At 40.2% G+C, this 19,126-nt stretch overlaps 1 protein-coding gene across 10 annotated transcripts in view; it reads left to right on the forward strand.

Annotated features, from left to right (window-relative positions):
• The window catches only part of PTK2 (protein tyrosine kinase 2), a 223,981-nt gene that overhangs the window by 86,404 nt on the left and 118,451 nt on the right, over window positions 1-19,126 (forward strand). For 9 of the 10 annotated variants that reach the window (XR_008820501.1, XM_056330022.1, XM_056330023.1 and 6 more), the window contains 2 exons: window positions 5,753-5,979; window positions 17,685-17,851. Coding sequence is in view for 9 of the 10 variants with exons in the window: in XM_056330015.1 (XP_056185990.1) it covers window positions 5,753-5,979; window positions 17,685-17,851 (394 nt within the window). In the remaining variant the exon portion in view is untranslated. Of the gene's footprint in view, window positions 1-5,750; window positions 5,980-17,684; window positions 17,852-19,126 lie in introns of those variants that run through there. The other variant, XM_056330024.1, reaches the window with a different exon arrangement.

Genomic DNA, 19,126 nt, shown 5'->3' on the forward strand with positions numbered 1-19,126 from the left:
TGCAAGGTGGGCTACAGCAGGATTCAATACAAGCTGTGAAAATGGATTGAGCTCAAAATTCATGAGGTGTGTACTGTCTGAAGTGAGATGTATTATGGATAATTCTAAGGAATTTAGAGTGTGAAAGAAATTCTTAAGTTAGTCTTAATCACAAAATCACAGATGTTGGAAAGTACCTGTGGAGATAGTTTGATCCAATGCCCCTGCTCAGAGCAGGGCCAGCTACAGGTGGTAGCTTCAGGGCTGTGTCCAGTCGTGATTTGAATGGATAGAGACTCCACAACCTCACTGGGCAACCTGTTGTAGTGTTCACCCACCTGTGTAGTGCAGAAGCTCTCATCACTTTATGTTCATTGCCTCGTGCTCTCACTGGGCATTCCTGGGAACAGTCTGGCTCCATCTTTACTGGATGATCCCCCTGAGCCTTCTCTTCTCCAGGCCAAATCATCCCAGCTCTCTTAGCTTTTTGTATGACAGATGCTCAAGTCCCTGAATTGTCTTTGTGATCCTTCATTGGACTGTCTCCATTTTATGTCCATGTCCCATATTGTGGAGCGCAGCACTCCCAATACCCCTCACCAGTGCTGAAGAAGGGGAAGGATCACCTCCCTCCTGTCCCAGCTGGCCATGGTCTGCCAAACACAGCCCAGGAGGCTGGTGGCTGCCTTTGCTGCAAGGGTCCGTTGCTGGCTCATGCTTGGCTTGTTATCCACCGAGACCTCCAGGTCCTTCTCTGTAAAGCTGCTTTCCAGCCAGTCGGTCTGGTAAAGCAGCATTATTTATTGAGGATGCAAGTAACCTGAAGGCTTTTATTTCTTTTAATAAACTTAATATGTTATAGTATTTTAAGTCTTGTAGAATTACTACACCAGGACCAGAGAAAGAAATGCACTCTGAATTTTTATTGTATTTTTTTATAGATTCTTACAGGTTTTATAGGTTTGAATTGAGATGGGCCAAGTTATTTTGCAGAAATGCTATTTGGAAGGGGCTTTAGCTCATAGGTGTTGATGCCTTCAAGCCCAAGATGGGGATCCAAATATGGAGGCTGAGCAGCATTGTGAAATTTCGTGGTATCTACAAAGGACAACATGAAGTCACAGTGTGAATAATTACAGCTTGGTTCCTTGTAAAATGAACTTGTTAATGCTGCGTTCTTGGCCATCTGCCAGTACTACTATGAGGAACAGTTTTGTTTATTTTTCTTTATTATTTTTTAATGTATTATCAAACTGCTAATGTTGAAGACATTATTGGCATTTAAATAATTTCCCTTACGAGACTACTTTGACTTTTCTATCCGTTTATTAATAGATTTTTAGTCAATTGATGTTAAATATTTTTTATGATTTTTGACTGTCTCATTAGTGGAAATGATTTAGTTTCTAAGTGTTGGGAGCTGGTAGTGAAATACGACTTTGAACTTTGTGCTCCTGGAACTTGTAATATCGACTTTGTGCCCAGTGTTGTTAGCAAATGTGCAGAATGTTCAGTGCTCTTCAGATGTGTCAGCAGGAGTCACATTGAGCAGCAAATGACTTCTGGAAGGATTCAGTTAGTTCTCACCATTGTGTGTTTTTTGAGAAAATAAACTTTTTTTTTACACTTCCCTATTATAACTGCTAAGTAATGAAAATTGCAGGTATTCAAAACAAATTGTATTGAAACAGAAAGAAGCACAAAAAAGATAAATGGTGCTTTCTTGTAATTGATTTGAGAAACGCAGTGTTGTTGGGTTTTTTTTGTTTTTCTGAAAAGCTTGATCTTCTAATCTTGTTTAACTGTCTCCCATACGCTTTCCTAAACCTCAGGTGCTCCACCACAGTAGAGGAGACCATCTCAATAACATGCATCATGGTGGTGTAACAACTGCAGCATCTCAGCAGACCCACTAAGTATCACCAGACCAGGATCATATTGCTTCAATTCTCTCCCCAGCTTGGAATAAGTCTTCACAGTACTGAGAAATAGAGGTGCTTTTTCTAAAGCGCAAGCATTGGGAGAACAATAGTCCTTGCTCTTGGAAGCTCAAAGGGATAGCTGGTACATGACTTTGCATACAAACAAGTTTGACTACCCTTCATTTAAGACCATTAGTCTGGACGTGCTCCAGCTCTTTTTTCACCACAACATCCAATGAAATACAGCAGAGTCAAGTCTCCATACACAATGTAGAACTGTACAATGATTTGGATTGAGAGGGATCTGTAAAGATCAGTTGGTCCAACCTCCCTGCCATGGGCCGGGACATCTTTGCTAGATCAGGTTGCCCTGTCCAACCTTGAATACTTTCAGTGATGGAGCATTCACAGATGCAACCTGTCCCAGTGTCTCACCACCCTCATTGTACAAAATTTCTTATATCTAATCTTTATCTACATTCTTTTAGCCTTCTTTTCGTTGGCTCTAGCTTGTTTCTGCTCCATCATAGCATACCACTTGTCTATTTAATGCCAAGAGGAGTAAAGCTGCTCTTTGAAACTGAGATGTGTCATGGAAGGATTACAAACCAGTCTGATCTGAATTTAGAAGAGCCCTAACAAGCATCCTAGTTTTGTAATCTTAGCTTTCTTTGTATCATTAAACAACCAAGCATATCTTGTGAAATAGTTGTTTAACTATCCTTGCATCAAGAGCAGCTATGTTTTACAGAGTTTTGGCCTGGGGCAGTTTTACGGTCACATTACAAAGTCAAACCCAGGGGCTGGTTTTAATGGGAATGTTAATAGGTCCATAAGCAGGGATACAGCATTCTGTTCTGTACCTTGAGCAATCAAATTTATTGCCCTTTTGGTACCTTATAAAGTAAGCATTAGGATTTTTTTAAAGAAGTTGTAAGGAACCCAGTGATGTTCAGATTCTGAAGGAAAACTATTTTTCTAATTTTGCTTGGAAGGATGATTCACCTTTAAAAACCTCTATCCCATAAAACCTTGTGAAAACTGACAATACCTTGTACCAGTACAGTCAGTCTGACGCTTGATTCCACATTTCCCCCTCAATGTAATGAATGTGAAAAAAATTGTAATAATGTTTTGCCTGTCCATTGAAGTTATGCTGCCTGTGCATTTCTCTACGTAGAAACTGATGTCTTTCATTCCTTTTCTGTTTATTGCTCCCCAGGGATGTAGATTGTCCATATTGAGTCTGTGGTCATACATCTTCTAAATGCTCGTTTCGGTATTTTTTCCCAAATAAAACTTGATGAGTGCATATGTTCAGTGGATGAAATATGGCAAATTAATAGTAAAGCATGCTTTCTTTTAGTTCTCCTTTACTTTAAAAATTGCTCTCCTTCCTTTGGTTTGTAGGAAATTTTCCTGCTTTTTGCATACATGTGCTTGAAATACAGTTTAACATTTTTACTAGTGACTTTGAGGTAGGGTAGCTTCTTCTGAAGGAGGCAGAACATAATGCAGAAGTTAAGCAGCCCATGTCTGAGCCTGAAAACTGCCTTTTCATGCCTAGCAGTTGCACTGTTAAAGGGCTTCATCTGCATGAATTTGTCCTGATGAAACTCCCCACCCTGCAGACACCGAGTTTCATGATGGCTATTTTAATCTTAGAGGAGAGGAGCCCTGCAGTTAGGAGCACGTACGATCATGTCATCTTGGTGTTAGTCTGCCACAGGGGAGATACTTATACCTGCTTCAGCTTTCAAGTCAAGGTTTATATGAAAACAACTCACAACCTCCTTTGGGGAGGATAAGTCAGGAGCAGCGTTGCAGAGAGGTTCCTGGCATTTTCCGATCTGTATGTTGGTGTAGGGTGGATAGGAGTAAAGGTTTTAATGTGGCATAAGGTTGGGTTAATACATTTGTATTGATTGCCAAAACAGAGAATTATAAAGCAAGGTACAAAAGCTATAATGGTTTCTTGAGTTTTCAGATAAGAGGCAACAGGGATATGAAACTAAGCTAGCACTTGGCAGGTGGGGGAGTCCTTCAGGGATCAGAGGCTGGGGGAATGTCTGGGATAAGCCTCTCCTTGGCTTGCTCTCACCATCTTCCCTGAGGGCAGGACATTGGAGGCCTTTTGTCTGACACAATACTGCTCTAACTTTAAGTTCTTCAGAGTTCTGTTGGATGAATGCAATTCAACCATTTATTCAAGAGGTAAAGACATACTGTTTCCTCCCAACCTTGTGGGTCTGAATTAAGGTAGGCACTTCAGGTCGTTGTGTTAAACTTCAAGTCCTGTTTCAGCCACTAGCAAATGTTATCTGAAGATTTCAAATCTTCGTATTGCTGGTGCTGGGTTCCTGTTAGCTGAGCTCCTGGTGTGATTTGATGTTACTGGTGAATGGTGGCTTGCTGCTGCTGGAGGGGAGATAGTCTCCCCTCCTGCCCCCAACCACTGGCTGCTTCTGCTTCTCTTCCTGTGTGCTTATCTTAACATCTGTGGCACCTTGTGCATCTGTGGTGTAAAACTAAGCCAACCCTGAAAACCAAACTGCCTTTTCTTTTTTTCTAGTCGTTTCCTGAACCAGGTGTCAGGAAGGTCAGCAGAGCACCATGGCGGGTGGCACATTGATGGCTGAAGCTCTGTTGAGGGGCAGCCAGGTGTTATAGGAGCTTAGCTAGAAACATGGGTCCCTTCTGCCTCACAGTGAAGTAAACTAAGGCTCAGGCATTCAGTAGCAGTGCTGAGGCAGTTTCACTCCTCCAGCCCCCTTTTGCAGGCCAGCTTTACTACCAGAAAGGCATTTGGAGTACCATGCCAAAAAGATCAAGTTTATTTTATTTTTAACATCTCCAGATTTCCAAAACTGCCTCCCCACTGGCTGCTCGCTGTGAGGAGGAGGTACAGAAAGCTCTGTGCACTTGCCCAAGCCCTGGAGCAAAGCCCTGCAGTTCTTTGCTCTTTCCAGCCAGCAGACTGGGATGATGCTTGAGACTGTCAGGCGAGGCAGGAGGTATTGTTTGCTCTTTTTCTTTTCTACTGCATTTATTTCTTAGACACCATCTGCTTGTGGCTGACTAATTTGCAGCAGTAGCCAAGAGGCAATTTTTTCTTTTTTTTTCTTTGAGATGCAGACTTGTACCATGGTCCATGCGTTTTGCCACCAGACTTGGAAATTGCTTGGAAACCGGGCTAATTGATGATAAAACTTAGCCATTTATTTAGTAGCTGATGAGAAGAGAAACGGTGGTGTTCTTAGTGGTTCCTCGGGGAATAATGAATTTGGCTGTGGATGGTTTTGAGTCCCACTGGTTCCCAAAATAGCATGTAACAAGTGATGTGACATTGTCTTAGCATTAAACAGGAGAGCCTGGTGTTGGTGTGAGGCTTCCTAGTAGAGCCCCCCAGTTCGGTGACTGCTCTGTCAGGGTTTCCTTACGCTGATCTTTAGAGACTTTGTTGCAAGACCAGACTTGATAGATTTTAGGGATAGGAACTCCTGTTGAAACTGGATGTCGCTATTTGGTCTTGAAAGTTTTGGTGGGGCCTGGGTTAAGTCACTGAGAAAGTAAAGGAAGGAGTCTTGCTAAAGATGCTGCTTTCGTTAATGATTGTGGTGTTCAAATTCAGATCACTTGCTCCAAGGGGCTTGTAGTTTCTCTGGTAGTCATCTGGGTGGGTTTTATATGTTTGTAGCGGTATAGTTTGTTTAGGAGGGGACTCCAAAAAAGTCAACTAAATGTCTTTAAAAATGAGTCTTTAATGTATTTCCAGTAGATGCTTTGTGTATGATTCAGTGTAAGATTCAGATATAACTAAACTTAATTTATTTTTTGTTTCCCTTTCCTAGAATATGACAGATACCTAGCATCCAGCAAAACCATGGCAGCAGCTTACCTTGATCCAAACTTGAATCATACACCAAGTTCAAGTGCAAAGACACACCTCAGTACTGGGATGGAGCGTTCCCCGGGGGCCATGGAACGAGTCTTAAAGGTTTTTCACTACTTTGAAAATAGCAGTGAACCAACAACATGGGCCAGCATTATCCGTCATGGAGATGCAACTGATGTCCGAGTAAGTCTCTCTTCAGCATTTTTGTGCCATCTTTAGGTTAAGTGTTAACTGCATGCTCAAAAAATGGGAGGTAGAAGTCTGGAAGCAAACAAACACAGAAGTTTTGTGGTTTATTTTAAAAGCGTCTTTAACTGTTTTATATCACGAGTAACGAGAACAGAAAAATTTGATGTATGATTGTATTATCTTAAAGAAATGAGAACTCTCCCTGTTTTTGCAGAATTGAAATTTGAAATTCAGAACAGTGGTTATCAGTCTAGATACCAATATTGACATATGTCGATTGACCTTTACCACTTTTACTCCTCAAAAGTCTGTGTGACACCTCATGGCAGGATGGCAGGAATGAGACCTGGGATGAAGGTGACATTAAATGACATTTTTCATATTTAAGCAAAAATTAATAATTTTTTACATGTTTAAATGTAAGATGTGTCTATTTACGTGTTTAAAATATTTAAACGTAATGTGTACATGATTTTAAAAAAAAAAAAAGTCTTGGTTGGAAATTCATTCTCCCAGAGTGCTGGGAAACTGAGCTGAAGAGTCCTTCCTCCTCTCAAGTCCCTCTGTTTTCTTCTCCTCTGGTAGTGTGACCTGCTGCTTGTATTTTTACAATGTTGTCCTTCAATTAGTCTATGCAACAAAACCTCAAAGGTTGGGATATTTTAAAGAATAACTCTAAGTATCTGTAATCTTTGAGCTATGTAGAAATGTTATGTATGCATGAAAAAACGGTGTTTATTCTAAAGCATACACTGTCTTTAATGCTGAGACCTTTGCTTACCATTTGCTACGCTTACTCTTTCAATTTTTGAGGTGTTGTGGTATTTAAATTGAAATAAATTTCAATTTAACGTGTCTAATGCTTTTAAAACTTGGTTTGCTTGGTTTTTCATTTTCCTCCAAAAGCAGAATCTTGCATGGTGGTAGGTGGTGTGTGGGGTTGTTTTCTTCTGTAAGGTTCTTACTGTAGAAGCAGGTTCCCATCTGCTCATTCCTTCCAATGTTTGTATTCTCCGTATAATAATTCAAATTCCAGTACAAGGCCTTATTCTAATCTGCTGAAGGGAGAGAGTTGTCAGAGTTAAGGAGACCTGTTGTCTCCTCCTGCCCACTGTTAAGTTTCCTTTGTGCAAAAGAAAATAAAGTAAAAAAAAAACTTCAAATGTTTTGAATGTTTTCTCTTCTTTCCCTACGTTTTCATTTCTAGCATGGCTGCGTATGAAAAGCCATTCCTCAGTGAAGTAGACCTTGTGACTGTGATAGGATTTTCATTGGTGATCAAGAAAATCTGTCCTGCCAATTTAATAAGCTCATACCTGTGTTTGGGGATGACTTGGTGAGCGGACAGATTAGAGGTGCAACACTGGGAATTGTTATCCTCAATAGTATACACTTACTTTAAATGGAATAGGGGTTTTTGGGTGCCACGTGAAACCTCTTTGCTGCATCACTTATGTCTAATATAATTGGTTTGTTTCATAAAGTGCGTTACTTGGTACGAGGGAAGAAAAACTATGTCTCAGTATGTTTTTAACCTTGCACGCCTCTACTGTGGACGAATGTTTAGGGTTCTTTATGTGGTACTTGAAATTGAGGTTATCTTTCCAAAGTATGTAGAAACTTGAAAAACAGAAGCAGAGATTACATCTCTGGTTTCTCCAGTTCAGAAATACCTGTGGTTATGGGCTTTAAGGATCCAAAACTTTCAGTCCCTGTTAAGAAGTTCAGTGCTGAGTTCAATTTGCAGTTATGCATCCTTATTTTAAGCAAAAATGTGGCATCTTTTTTTGTAAAAGCAGGATCAAAACAATAGGCAAGTAGCAGTTTCTTGAAGCTTGCCTTAATTTTCAGTTTTCTTAGATGCAAATTTAATTGGATGGTTGTTTCTAAATGTAGTGGGATTTTTGTATTGTTCTTTCCTGATGAGGAAGAATATGATGGGTAGCTGTTAAACTTTGTTGTTTTAACAAATGTGGTTCTTTATTTTGGTTTTTTTTTTTTTTTATTTTATTTTGTTAAACTGGGGCAATGGCTGTTGAATGTGCAGGTACTCTGTAGTAAAGATCTACTGTCCTGACATTTATTTTAGAAACAGTAAACTGCTGTTGGAGTACAAGCCTACATTCCATTAGAATGACTGCTGTTTGACCAAGCTGAATAATTTAAGATTCCATTTCTTCTGAATTACAAACTGAGGAGACTAGTGCTGAGTTTGGCCTTTGGCTTGTTTCAGAAGAGCTCTGTAAGAATATTCAGAGGTGAATGTCTTTGAGACACCTCCACTATTAAAAGGAAAATTAAAAAAAAAAAGATTTTTCAAGACTACTCCCTGGTTAGCACAGCTTCTGGGATGATAGCTGAGGAACCCTTCCAGCAGTCGAAAGAAGTCAGACTTGGTCTGAAATCTCCAGAAAAGCCAATTAAAACGATTTCTGCTGGTAAAGCAGAGGAGATTTTGGAATGTACTGCTATCAAGGGAAAGTAAGGGTGGAGTTTTCTTTCCTGATTTGTGATTTCTAACATCTTCTGTTTCTAACAGTCTTTGTCAATGGAAAGCATGTGTTTGACAGTCAGAGAAGTGAGGAAAGGCCCTTTTCCCTTTTAAAAGAAAAAAAAAATAGTTTATGACTTCCTAAAAGTAGAGTGGAAACAGTGCTTTAGCTGTATGCATCCTTATGATGAAGGGAAACCCTTTTCATTAAAAAAAACTCATGGTGTTAACCTGAGATGAACAGAACTTGGATGTCTGTAAGAGTCTCTTTAAGTGGCTGGAGTAAAGATGATTTCCTTGCTATTGGACTTGACGTATCTTTAACCAAGACAATAGCGTGGCTATATGTAGGCTTTGCTTTGAGGGGAACTTCTGGCTGTGGACCTCAGCTTGTTCTGGATGGATTTAGTCCCTCAAAGGCAGCTGTTTCCTCTGAGTGATGAGTCTGTATTCTGCAGTGGATTCAAGGGCAGCTTTTCAGGTCTTAGAAATGCTTTCATGAGTGTCAAAGAACTGGTGTGCTCTGTTTACCCTTTTTTCCTTGGTAATGTATGAAAGATATTACCAAAAGAACAAAAAAGGATTTTATGAATGTGCAAACAGTGGTCTCCTGCTGCAAATGCATATATAGCTATGCATTTCCCAAAGAAAGGTTGTTTATCTTGGTATGGCTGCCTACGTGCATATTCACGGAGAGCGTTTTCCAGGCTTTGGGGTTGGAGAGGATGCAGGGCCTGCTCTGCCCTGTTCACAGCCTCAGGTGTGGCATGCAAGTAGGTGGGTGTTGCTGAGATGGAATTTCTTTGGTCTCAAGTGCGCCCTGAAAGTAAACACTGCTACCGCATCTTGATCAGCAGTTACAAGTAAATCACTTTTCTTGTTTCAGAAGATGCAATTGAGGCAGAATTGTAACCATATTTGATAGAGAAATGAGTGCACTACATTTAGCAGATTGAGGGTGTAGGGAAGAGTTGGGTTTTTTAGAAAACAGACATTTGGAAGCCTTGTGTGAGCCCTTATAGGTGAGGTGCAGTTCTGCTCCGTGGTCTGTATTCCCACCCCAGGGGTGCCCAGCTTGCATCCTTTACACCTTCTTTTAAACTTCCAGCCCTTAAAGCTTATTCTTGGCTCTTGAATAGTAGTGAGAAGTAAAGATGGCATTATTTATGTGGAAATAACAACCAGAAATCTGAAGCAACTAGGTTATTGCCAGACATGCATCACACCTTGATTCTCATACAGATTCATTCTCTTAAAATTTTGTAAGACTTTCTAAAACAAGAATGGGATAGAGATAACATTAAAACTTCTAGCTGTCAGCTTTTTTCTTATTTCTGGAGCTAGGGAGAAGCATAGTTAGAAGTCTTTGACAAATAAAGATACGGTGTCCAGGGCTCTCTTAACCTGTTCATCATTCAGATGTCTTTTTCTGGTTTCTATGCAGTACCACCCTGAAATGTCAGCTTCTTTAATGTTGACACAATAAGAACTCAAAAAGCTCAAAAAAAAGGGGAACATAATCCTTAGTGAGGGATAAAGATATATCTAACTTTAAAAAATTTGAAATCAAGGGGCATGCCTTGGCTGTCTCCCATGCTTACATCATGGAAAAAGCCCAAAGCAAATTCATCAGCTTCCCTACCCATCTGCAGAATCTTATTTTTCATAGGTGGGAGGCATGGGTGCATTGTATATTCCAGTCAGTTCCTTAATTTGAATTTTTTAGGAGGAGAAGGGCAGAAACACATTCAGCCAGAACATCATTATAATAGTTTATTACACTGCATTACTGTGTTAGTATTTGCTGCTTACTTTTCTCCTGTTTGTCTCTCCCATTCAATCTGTATCATGTTGCTGTACCCAGTAGTACAGGAGACCTGCGTATTTGATGGGAGATCCAGCTTGTGGTGGTGGAGTGGAAAAAGCCTCCAGTGCGAAGGTCTGCAACTCAATTGATATCCTAGTTAGACAAGCATTTCTTCTGGCAGCTGTGCTAGCTTCCTTGCTGTTTTGTTTTCTAACTCTACCACCTTAGTTGTGCTGGCATAGGTGTTGTGACTGACTGGCAAACTCAGTCCAAGTTAAAATGAATGACGGTTTTAGTGTCGTTTTTAACCCACATCAGTTCTGCAGCTTTGTTAGCTGCATCGTCTTGCAGACTAACACAACTGAGAAGACCGGGGGAAGAAAGGAAATGACTGTGCTGGCACTGCAGTGTTACTGCACCACCAGGGAATAGCATATTAAAGCCTTATTTATGAGCATCCCTCATCATCCACTGCAGCATTCCTGGTTTCCAGACATTTGTTAAGAACGATATTGCATGTCTTGGAAAAGGGCAAGGGACTTCTCAGTCTAACAGCAGTCGCTGAGATGACTAACTTGTAGCCATGATTCCACCCATTCACCTTCATCTCTGTCCTCCAGGTCTCTTCCCCTTTTTCAGACCCTCCTTATTTTGACCCAGTATCTGGATGAAAGGTAGCTGTGGCCAGTCTGGAGTGAAGCTGGTCTACATGATACTGATTCTGACTATCAGAAGTTGAACCCACTGCTTTCCAACTGTTGAATGGGCCAGATAAGCTTTATTGCTTCTTGGGTTCCTCCTAAACCAAGCAGATAGGTTGAATAATTATAGGGGAATGGGTATGTGGTAGGGCTGTTCCTAATGTATCTACTGCTATCTGTAAAGGAGAATGCAAATGTATTATACAGGAAACTTCTTTTATCTACTGGGTTTTTCTTTTAAAATAGGTTCTTATGATGGTATAATACAGTGGTAGCAGGTTGGTCACACAAATTCTGTGGAAGGAGTTTGTGAGCAGGACTCAAAACCATGCCAAGTAAATATTTTTGGTGTTATAGGAGTCTGCTTTATACCACAATGGTTACATATCCAAATCTAATTTCTACATGTATACAGTAATATATGTGCTTTGAGGCAGTGAAACTTTTTGATATATAGAAGCAGACTGGAGTGCGCTGATTTCTAACATCAATTAGATAAATGTAGAAATGTATAAAATCATGCCTGATCTAGTGATAGAGCTGGAAAATAAGTACCATTTACCTTCCCCCCCACTTCCTTTCCTCTGCTGCATGCCTACATGCATTGTAGCAGGTGACAAGCCATAATTTTTTTGTTAGTTAGTATGTGCCTCCCTTCTGAGAACTTGCAGAAAGTACCAAGAACTCAAAACTAAGGACCTGCAAATGTAAGCAGTATAAGAAAGAAGGTATATGGTACTGTGGTAATCAGACTAATTATAGCAGGCAGAAAATGCTTGATTGATGCCTGTTTTACCTGTGCAAAATACTCTTTATATCCTTGGATGACACACACATACGAAATAACATTTAAAAAACAATATGAATAACCCTTTGACATCTTCCTGAAAACACCTAGATCTATAGATGGCTTCAAGTCAACAGCACATCCTGCATTAGTGTTTAACCATACAAGTACTGGATCCAAGGAAGCTCTTAGACTTTGCAAGTGCAACTGAGGATAGGGGATCGTGAGTCCTGGATGTTAAGCTTCTGAAAAACTAAACATTGCCAACATTTAAAATACTGTTAAGTTTCTTTGGGAAGTGTACAGTAGGATCAGAAAATTGCTGATTCAACCAAGGAGACCGGAAAGCACAGCTGTACCAGCTCTGCTCTGACAGTACTGTCAGCATGCGCTTGAAGGTTCCCAGTGGAATTGCGTGTGGGTGCGGAGAGGGGCTCTGGGTGGCAGATCTGTGTATGGCTTAAGTGTGAAAGATGCTGAGGCACTTCCGTGAATGTGTTGCTTGAGTTGATGGTATTTCTGGGCTTGCAAGGTGACTAAATCCTAGGCACCAGAATAATGTGTTTTCAGGCAATAGTTTCAAGACATACTTGTTGCTGGGCTTCAGTGGCAGAGTTCGCGTTCAGCTGAATCAGTTCCCCAATCTAGTTGATCATGTGAAGTACAAATGTGCTTGCTGGGTCAGTGCAGGAGAGAGAAAGTAGCATGCTAATGAGAAAAAGAGGGATGTGGGCTTTTCTCTTTCAATGTCAGGTGTAGTGTCATCAGAGGACAACCCACATTTTGATGTTGTAGCGGCATTCTAGAATTTTCCTTTATGAAAGTTGTACATTGATTTGCATCAGAGCTTTGTAGTTTACTTTTGTTCAGCTTTTCATTTAAGCTCCCCATATAAATATCTCATTAGGAGTTATAAAACTTGATCTATAAATAACGTTTGACATATTTGAAGTGCTTCACAAACATTAACACAGTGTCCTTATGTCAGAGGTGCTACTGAAATGAGTTTTTTCTAGTGCAAGACACTTTCTCCTTCCTACTAAATAGGGAAATTAGGTTTGTAGTCACACTGGGAGTGTATTTTTTCAACTTCCATTTATTCATAGTAGCACATCAGCTTTGTTAATTTACAAGCAAGCAATTCATTTTCACTCATTTACAGAAACACAGGGTATTATTGATATATACTGGGAGAGCCTAGGGTATCCTGTGCCTTTCTGCCTTTCTCTGGTCTGTGTTGATTTTTCAACAGCCTCCTAAATACATTGTACTGTAAATTCTGTTTCTGGACACATTCTCCTAATTTAGGACAACCTTTAATCTATTTTTCAAAATAGCTGGGTTGAATATCTGTGGGTTCTTTAGACAGATGAGTAAAAATTAGTGCTATCCCGCTTTCTAGCTGTTGAAAAAACTTTTTCCCCGCCTTCCCTCTGGGTTAAAGGGAGGGAAAGGTGACCTACCACTTACCTGTTACTGATAGGAACTTCCTCTAAGGGCTTCCCATTCTCTTCGGCTCAGCTGTGCTAGCCTATTTTATGTTTGGGTTGTAAATGTTAGCTCTGGAAACCAAATTAAGGTCATTGTGATTATAGTAAACAGTATCCAACTGGCATATGGTTGTGTGACTTTCTTACAGTTGTAGGATATTTATGGGAATAACAATAGACACATGAAAACTCTTCACAGAAATTTATATTCCTGTAGGTATCCTGTGTACAGCCAAACACACTTTTTTTACACAAAGTGAAATCTTGTTCTGAAGTAGGTTACTGCTGGAGTCAAGCTCTCCTATGAGTTTTTCTAGCTGTGATTAATTTGAGGTCACAAGCTTGTAAGTAGTTCAGGTTGAAACTTCAGTGTTCTTTGCCTGTTTATTTTCCAGTCAAGAATGCATCTGAGGAGCTTCCTGAGCTAAAAGGCTGGTTGTAGTAGAGTCTGGAGAGATTTCAGATTTCTTTGGCTTGCTTCCAGTTAAAAGATTGTCCTGACATCTCAGCAGGATATCTTCGTCATTATTGTGCAGTGGTTAAGCAGATAAATTGTTTGTCTGGAAACTTCTGATTAAGCATTCTGATCACTACCACAAAGAACATCAGGCATGCTTCTGGCAAGGCTCCTAACTTTGCGACCATGAAAGACAGAGAAGCTGTCGCCCATCCTGGAGTGATGGCAGTGGCTTTGTTTGACACTCCAAGCATCTCCACTTGGTCTGTGGAGGCTGTCCAGGACCTGAGGAGACTCAACATGTTGTTTACTACCCCACTGGAGTTAAATACACTGACCCGGTTATGGCTGTGGTGCCAGTGCAAGTCTTGGAGACTAACCTTGTACCGTTTGGAAATAGCAGCCTAATAAAACAAACCGTGTCCTAGTGTGTGGGAACTTACTATATACTGTTTATATGCTCTGCTTCTTCCGGTACGTGTTTGTGTTGCTGCATGAACCACACTGTTGTGGTGCTGGTTTATTTTGATAGAAGGTGTGGCTCTAAATGTCTTAAAATCCAATTTCTCTGGTTTCTTAGTAAAAAAATAAATAAGCAAACAGACGTTTTGCTTGAGAGGCTTCCTCTGCAGACCAGCCATTTTGCATGTCTTAATCACTGCATTTCTGTATTTCTTCATTTTTTGATCCTGGCTATGGTCTGTTAGCATCTGGAATGAGCTCCGCAGCATTCCTAAACAAAAGAGAAGCCACTTAACGTTTGTTTTGCATAAAGCATCACTTCTTTTTTGGGTGTACATAAGTTTTTAGAATGTATTTTCAAATACTTGCACTTGACGTCCATTGCACCAAGGCTGTTACCACCTTAATGTTGAAGTTGACTTTTTCTTGAGTTGCAGTATGTAGTAATTGTTGCTAATAATTATCTTGGGGTGATACCAACTACCTGGCCAGAGCAGGTGGGATACCTTTCTTACATGATTTAGAAAATAAATTTACTTTTTTATTATTATTTACTTTTGGTTCCGTGATAGGTTTAGAATTGATCGGTGATATAGGAAGGATAGAGGCTTAAAAATCTCACTCGCTTTTGGTGGGAATTAAGGCATATGATTTCTTCAGTTCTTTTGAAACCCCAGCCTGAATATTAAAGAGGCTCTGAGATGCCTGGCTTGATTCTTTCCTGAGTCAATACTAATGGTTTCAGCTGAGCCTTATACATCAGTTTTCTTGGTAGTTCATGGTCGTAGATAATTTTTGGCATAATATTTTTTCTTTTCAAAGCCATGTCTTAACACAGCATCTTAACCATCGATTAAGAACATGCACCCCCATTTTCATTATCAACTGACAGTGTCAGAGACACGGAAAAGGGTGGATTTCCAAAAACAAACACTGCATGTTATGTACTCTGTGCAGAGTGCAGGAAGAGATGAAAATGAATTAATCTCTTCTGTTTGCATGCACATAGAAAAGCTGGCAGTGTTCACTTCAGAGCAGAGCGTGACTGCCAGAATGTTAGGCTTTACTAAGCAGAGATTGTCCTTTGGGTAAAGGAGAGGTTAAATGTGCCTCTGTCACTTCTGAGAGTACTTCGTGGTTGTTATGTGTTTCCTGGGATACAGGCAACTGTACTCCTTTGCAGTATTTGATACAAAGACCCTTAAATACAGGCAAGAAACAAACAAGCAGTTTTTATAAGCTGTGCTCAATATGTTTAATTAAAATTTAAAAGCATTCACTGACCTGACAATAGACCTTTGGAACTTGCTGGGGAAGGTTGCAAAAACTTAACTGTTTTAAGAGGAGACAGGATGAGTACCTGGAAGAGTTTCATTGAAGGTTGACTAGTGACAGAAACAATGCTTGGGTCAGGAAATATAATTGGATAAAAATAGAGGCTAGGAGAGCACGTAGGGGAAGTGTCGCATGGGGAAAGTGTCACATGTGCTTGCCTGGTGGTGTCTCTTTGCGTGGTGTCACATTTTGCCCAGTATCCATCTGTGACCACTGTAGTTTTTCCTTCAGTTGTTTTACCAACATACCTGCAGGGAGATTTGCATCAGATATTTGTCCCAGCCACTTGAGTGCCTTCTGGTTGTCAGGACTCAGCTGTTGCTGGTTATTCTGTGTGGTGCTGCCAGCTGGTAGTGCCACTTGAAAACTTTGATTTGCCAGTGTGTTTTGAAGTCTCCCTCCCACATGCTAGTCCTCCGCAAGCATCCTGCATGCTTTGTTGTTTGTGTCCATTGTACTTCAAGTTTGGGCTTGCCATCCACTTAGCAGTGGAGGGCCAACTCCTGGGCATGGAAGAAGATGAGGGTATTGGGAGACACTACTGGTACTGAAGCATATGATGCTCCTGAGGAGGTTCATGCCACTGCTGTTGGAGACAGGCTGCTGGGCTTGATGGAACCTCTTCTGACTCAGACTCCATGAACTTAACAGGGCTTGTGTTATCCTCTTGTAGGCTTGAAAGGTTTTGTTTGGGTTTTTGTTTGTTTTATTATATTTATTTTTTTTACTTTTCACCATGCACTGTATTGCTTCTGGAGGATTATTTAAAGGTTGCAGTTCGGTAAGATATGTGAGCTGAGCTAACAGCTCAGTATCACCTCACCAAAAGCATGATTCCACTCCCACACGTGTCAGCTTCCCCCTCTATTCAAATTCAGTGCTTCCATAATTCTCGTTCTGCAGTTAGTTTTTTTTCTTGCTTAATTTACAGAATCAGGGTCTTACATGATTTCTCGGGGATATAAAACAATAAATTTTGTGAAAACAATGTCATCCTGTAAAAAAAAACTTTTGCTCTGGCTCCTGTAGTACTTACCACTGGCTATGTGTTGATGTTTTCTGAAATTCTGAGCAAGAATTGGCAGCTTGTGCTTCTGTGTGTGTATATATGTGCATGTGTATGTATATATATCTATATGCACACTCACACACGAGCATTTTCAGTAGGAAACTTTCAGACCATTGCAGGATCAGAAGCGAAGGACTATGAATTCCTGAAAGAAGTGTCTGGGAGCAGAGATAGCCCATGCTCCTGCTGAGCATTAAACTCTACCGGCAGGCATCTGCTGCCTTGCAGGGACAAGCCTTCCCTTCTACCCGGTTGTGAGGCAGCAACTCTGATCTCCTGCTGACTTTCTAATCTGGATAAGAGCAGGACAGCCTGGCACACTGCGCCTGAAAGGTTGCTAATCTGTGATCTACTAACACATTTGAATTCTAGTTACCGCCCGTTAGACTTTCCTAACATGTAATGTGGAAGGGAAATGGCAGTCTGTTCTGGTTTTTTTGAAAAGTTCTTTTCTTCGTTAAGAGATGCTCAGACTGAAATTTACCTCAAGACAAACAAGCAGACATTTGTTTTGTTTGAGAATCTTCCCAAATAATTGTCTCTTGACTCATTTATAAGGGATCTGTGTTGAATCTCAGGAGAGAATGAGTGGGGGGGAGAGGGGGAAGGAAACCAAGAAGTTGTGACTGTGACCTACCAAATCCTGGCTGTTGGGGCACTAAATCGGATAAAAGTCTAAGATGATTTTCCAGTTGTAGATGAAGAGTGACGTTTAAAGTCTGCTAGTGTTTTCATTTTGTTGGGTGTTTGGGGTGTGTGGTGGTTTTTTTTTAAAAAAAAATAGCAAATTGCTTTCATCCACTAATAACGCTTTTTATATTTTGGCTTTTATGTTACTCTGTTTTACATAGAGGAAAGAGTGGCTTAATTCTGGCAAGGTGCATGGAGATGCATTTACTGATGTTTTGTGAAGCCGTGCTAGTAAAACTTCAGAAGTTGTAAATGATTAAAATATAGCTTACAATTGAACGTGTTTAGTATTCTTAATAAAAGTGATACCTGATTTATTGCTTAGTATTTTATGTAGGGTATTATAATATTTAAAATATATATATGTTGTATTTTACGGCTTGTAAGGAGTGTATGTTTCTCTGTTTTAGGGCATAATTCAGAAGATTGTGGACAGTCATAAAGTGAAAAATGTGGCCTGCTATGGGTTACGGCTCAGTCATCTGCAGTCTGAGGAGGTTCACTGGCTACACCTGGACATGGGGGTGTCCAATGTGAGAGAGAAATTTGAACTAGCCCACCCTCCAGAAGAATGGAAGTAAGAGTGTAAATCTATTCAGTGTGAAAATAGTCATACAAGTCTTTTTGCCTTGTCTTTAAAAATGCCTTTACGAAGGAAGATCGTCTTGTGGTGGAACAGAGGTGATGAAATGGCGTGGGAGGGGGGAAACAACCACAAAACTTTTCACAAAGAGCTGTAAGCAGTGTTTGTTTTTGCTTTAAGGTTTTTTTGGTGTAAGGGGTTTCCTGCAAACTGAAGAGAACAGACATGTGTAACCTGGGATGTAGAGGAGGCGCAAAACAGGAGCAGAAATCTCCTATTTGTTTGTCCTGAAAATATGCAATACTTGTGGTATGCCTAGTAAACCAGCACCATCTCAGGTTTTCTCATCCTTAAAAGTTTTAGGACAGGAATGCTATTCCTATCTGTGGTATAATCACACTGCTGCAATTTTAAAAGGATAAATCTTGTTATTTAAATAAAACCAAGAAGACATTGTTAAGTCCTGGCGGTATTTTAAAATAGACTAGGTAGGAGAGAGGTGATTTGGAAAGAGTGAAATGCAGTGAATAGATCAGTTTATCCCTCTGTTGTAAAAATTTTCAGTTGTAAAACTATATTGGGTAATGAATTGAGGGCCAGAGTGACAAGTGACACTTGCCTTTCTTCTAACTGGGATCTTTTCCAGTTGTACTAGGAGAAATGAACAATAGAAAGGTAACCGGAGAATTTTGGGGTTGTTTTTGTAGCCTAGGTGCATTTGCTGAGATATTTTTATGATACCGGTTAGCTGGCTGAAAGTAGCGGTATGACCTACGTTCTGATGAAGGTTGAGTTTTCTTCAGCTTTTTAGCAGAGTAAGCTGATGGTGTATGCTTAGGAGAGGATGTGAGCTGGAGAGGAGTGAGGGAAAGACTGTCCATTTCCCTGGTGGGGAAGACACGAGGAAACTAACATTTATTAGTAGAAAGACACAGTAGTCTACTAGAGAAGATGCGGAGCTCAGTGTTTTCAAATTTCATTAAACTAAGTATAGTACTAAAGTCGTGTGGGAACACAAAACAGTAGATTACTGTGATTACTAGTTCATTACAGGGGGTTTGTGCATGTCTTTTTACGGTTTATATTCGTAACAGCAATTTGTGCAGAAGTTGCTAGGTATTTTAAAGGCTATACATATCTTCTGCAAAATTATTGTAAATATATTTAATTTCTTGCAAATGGAGTTGTGACATACTAGCAAATGCCAAGTTGGCAATCTTCAGTTTATAAATTTTATTTAGGGACCTGATTTTAACAAATGCAACAAAT

This window comes from Falco biarmicus, chromosome 3 (assembly GCF_023638135.1).
Source record: "Falco biarmicus isolate bFalBia1 chromosome 3, bFalBia1.pri, whole genome shotgun sequence".
In the NCBI taxonomy this organism is placed as follows: domain Eukaryota; kingdom Metazoa; phylum Chordata; class Aves; order Falconiformes; family Falconidae; genus Falco; species Falco biarmicus.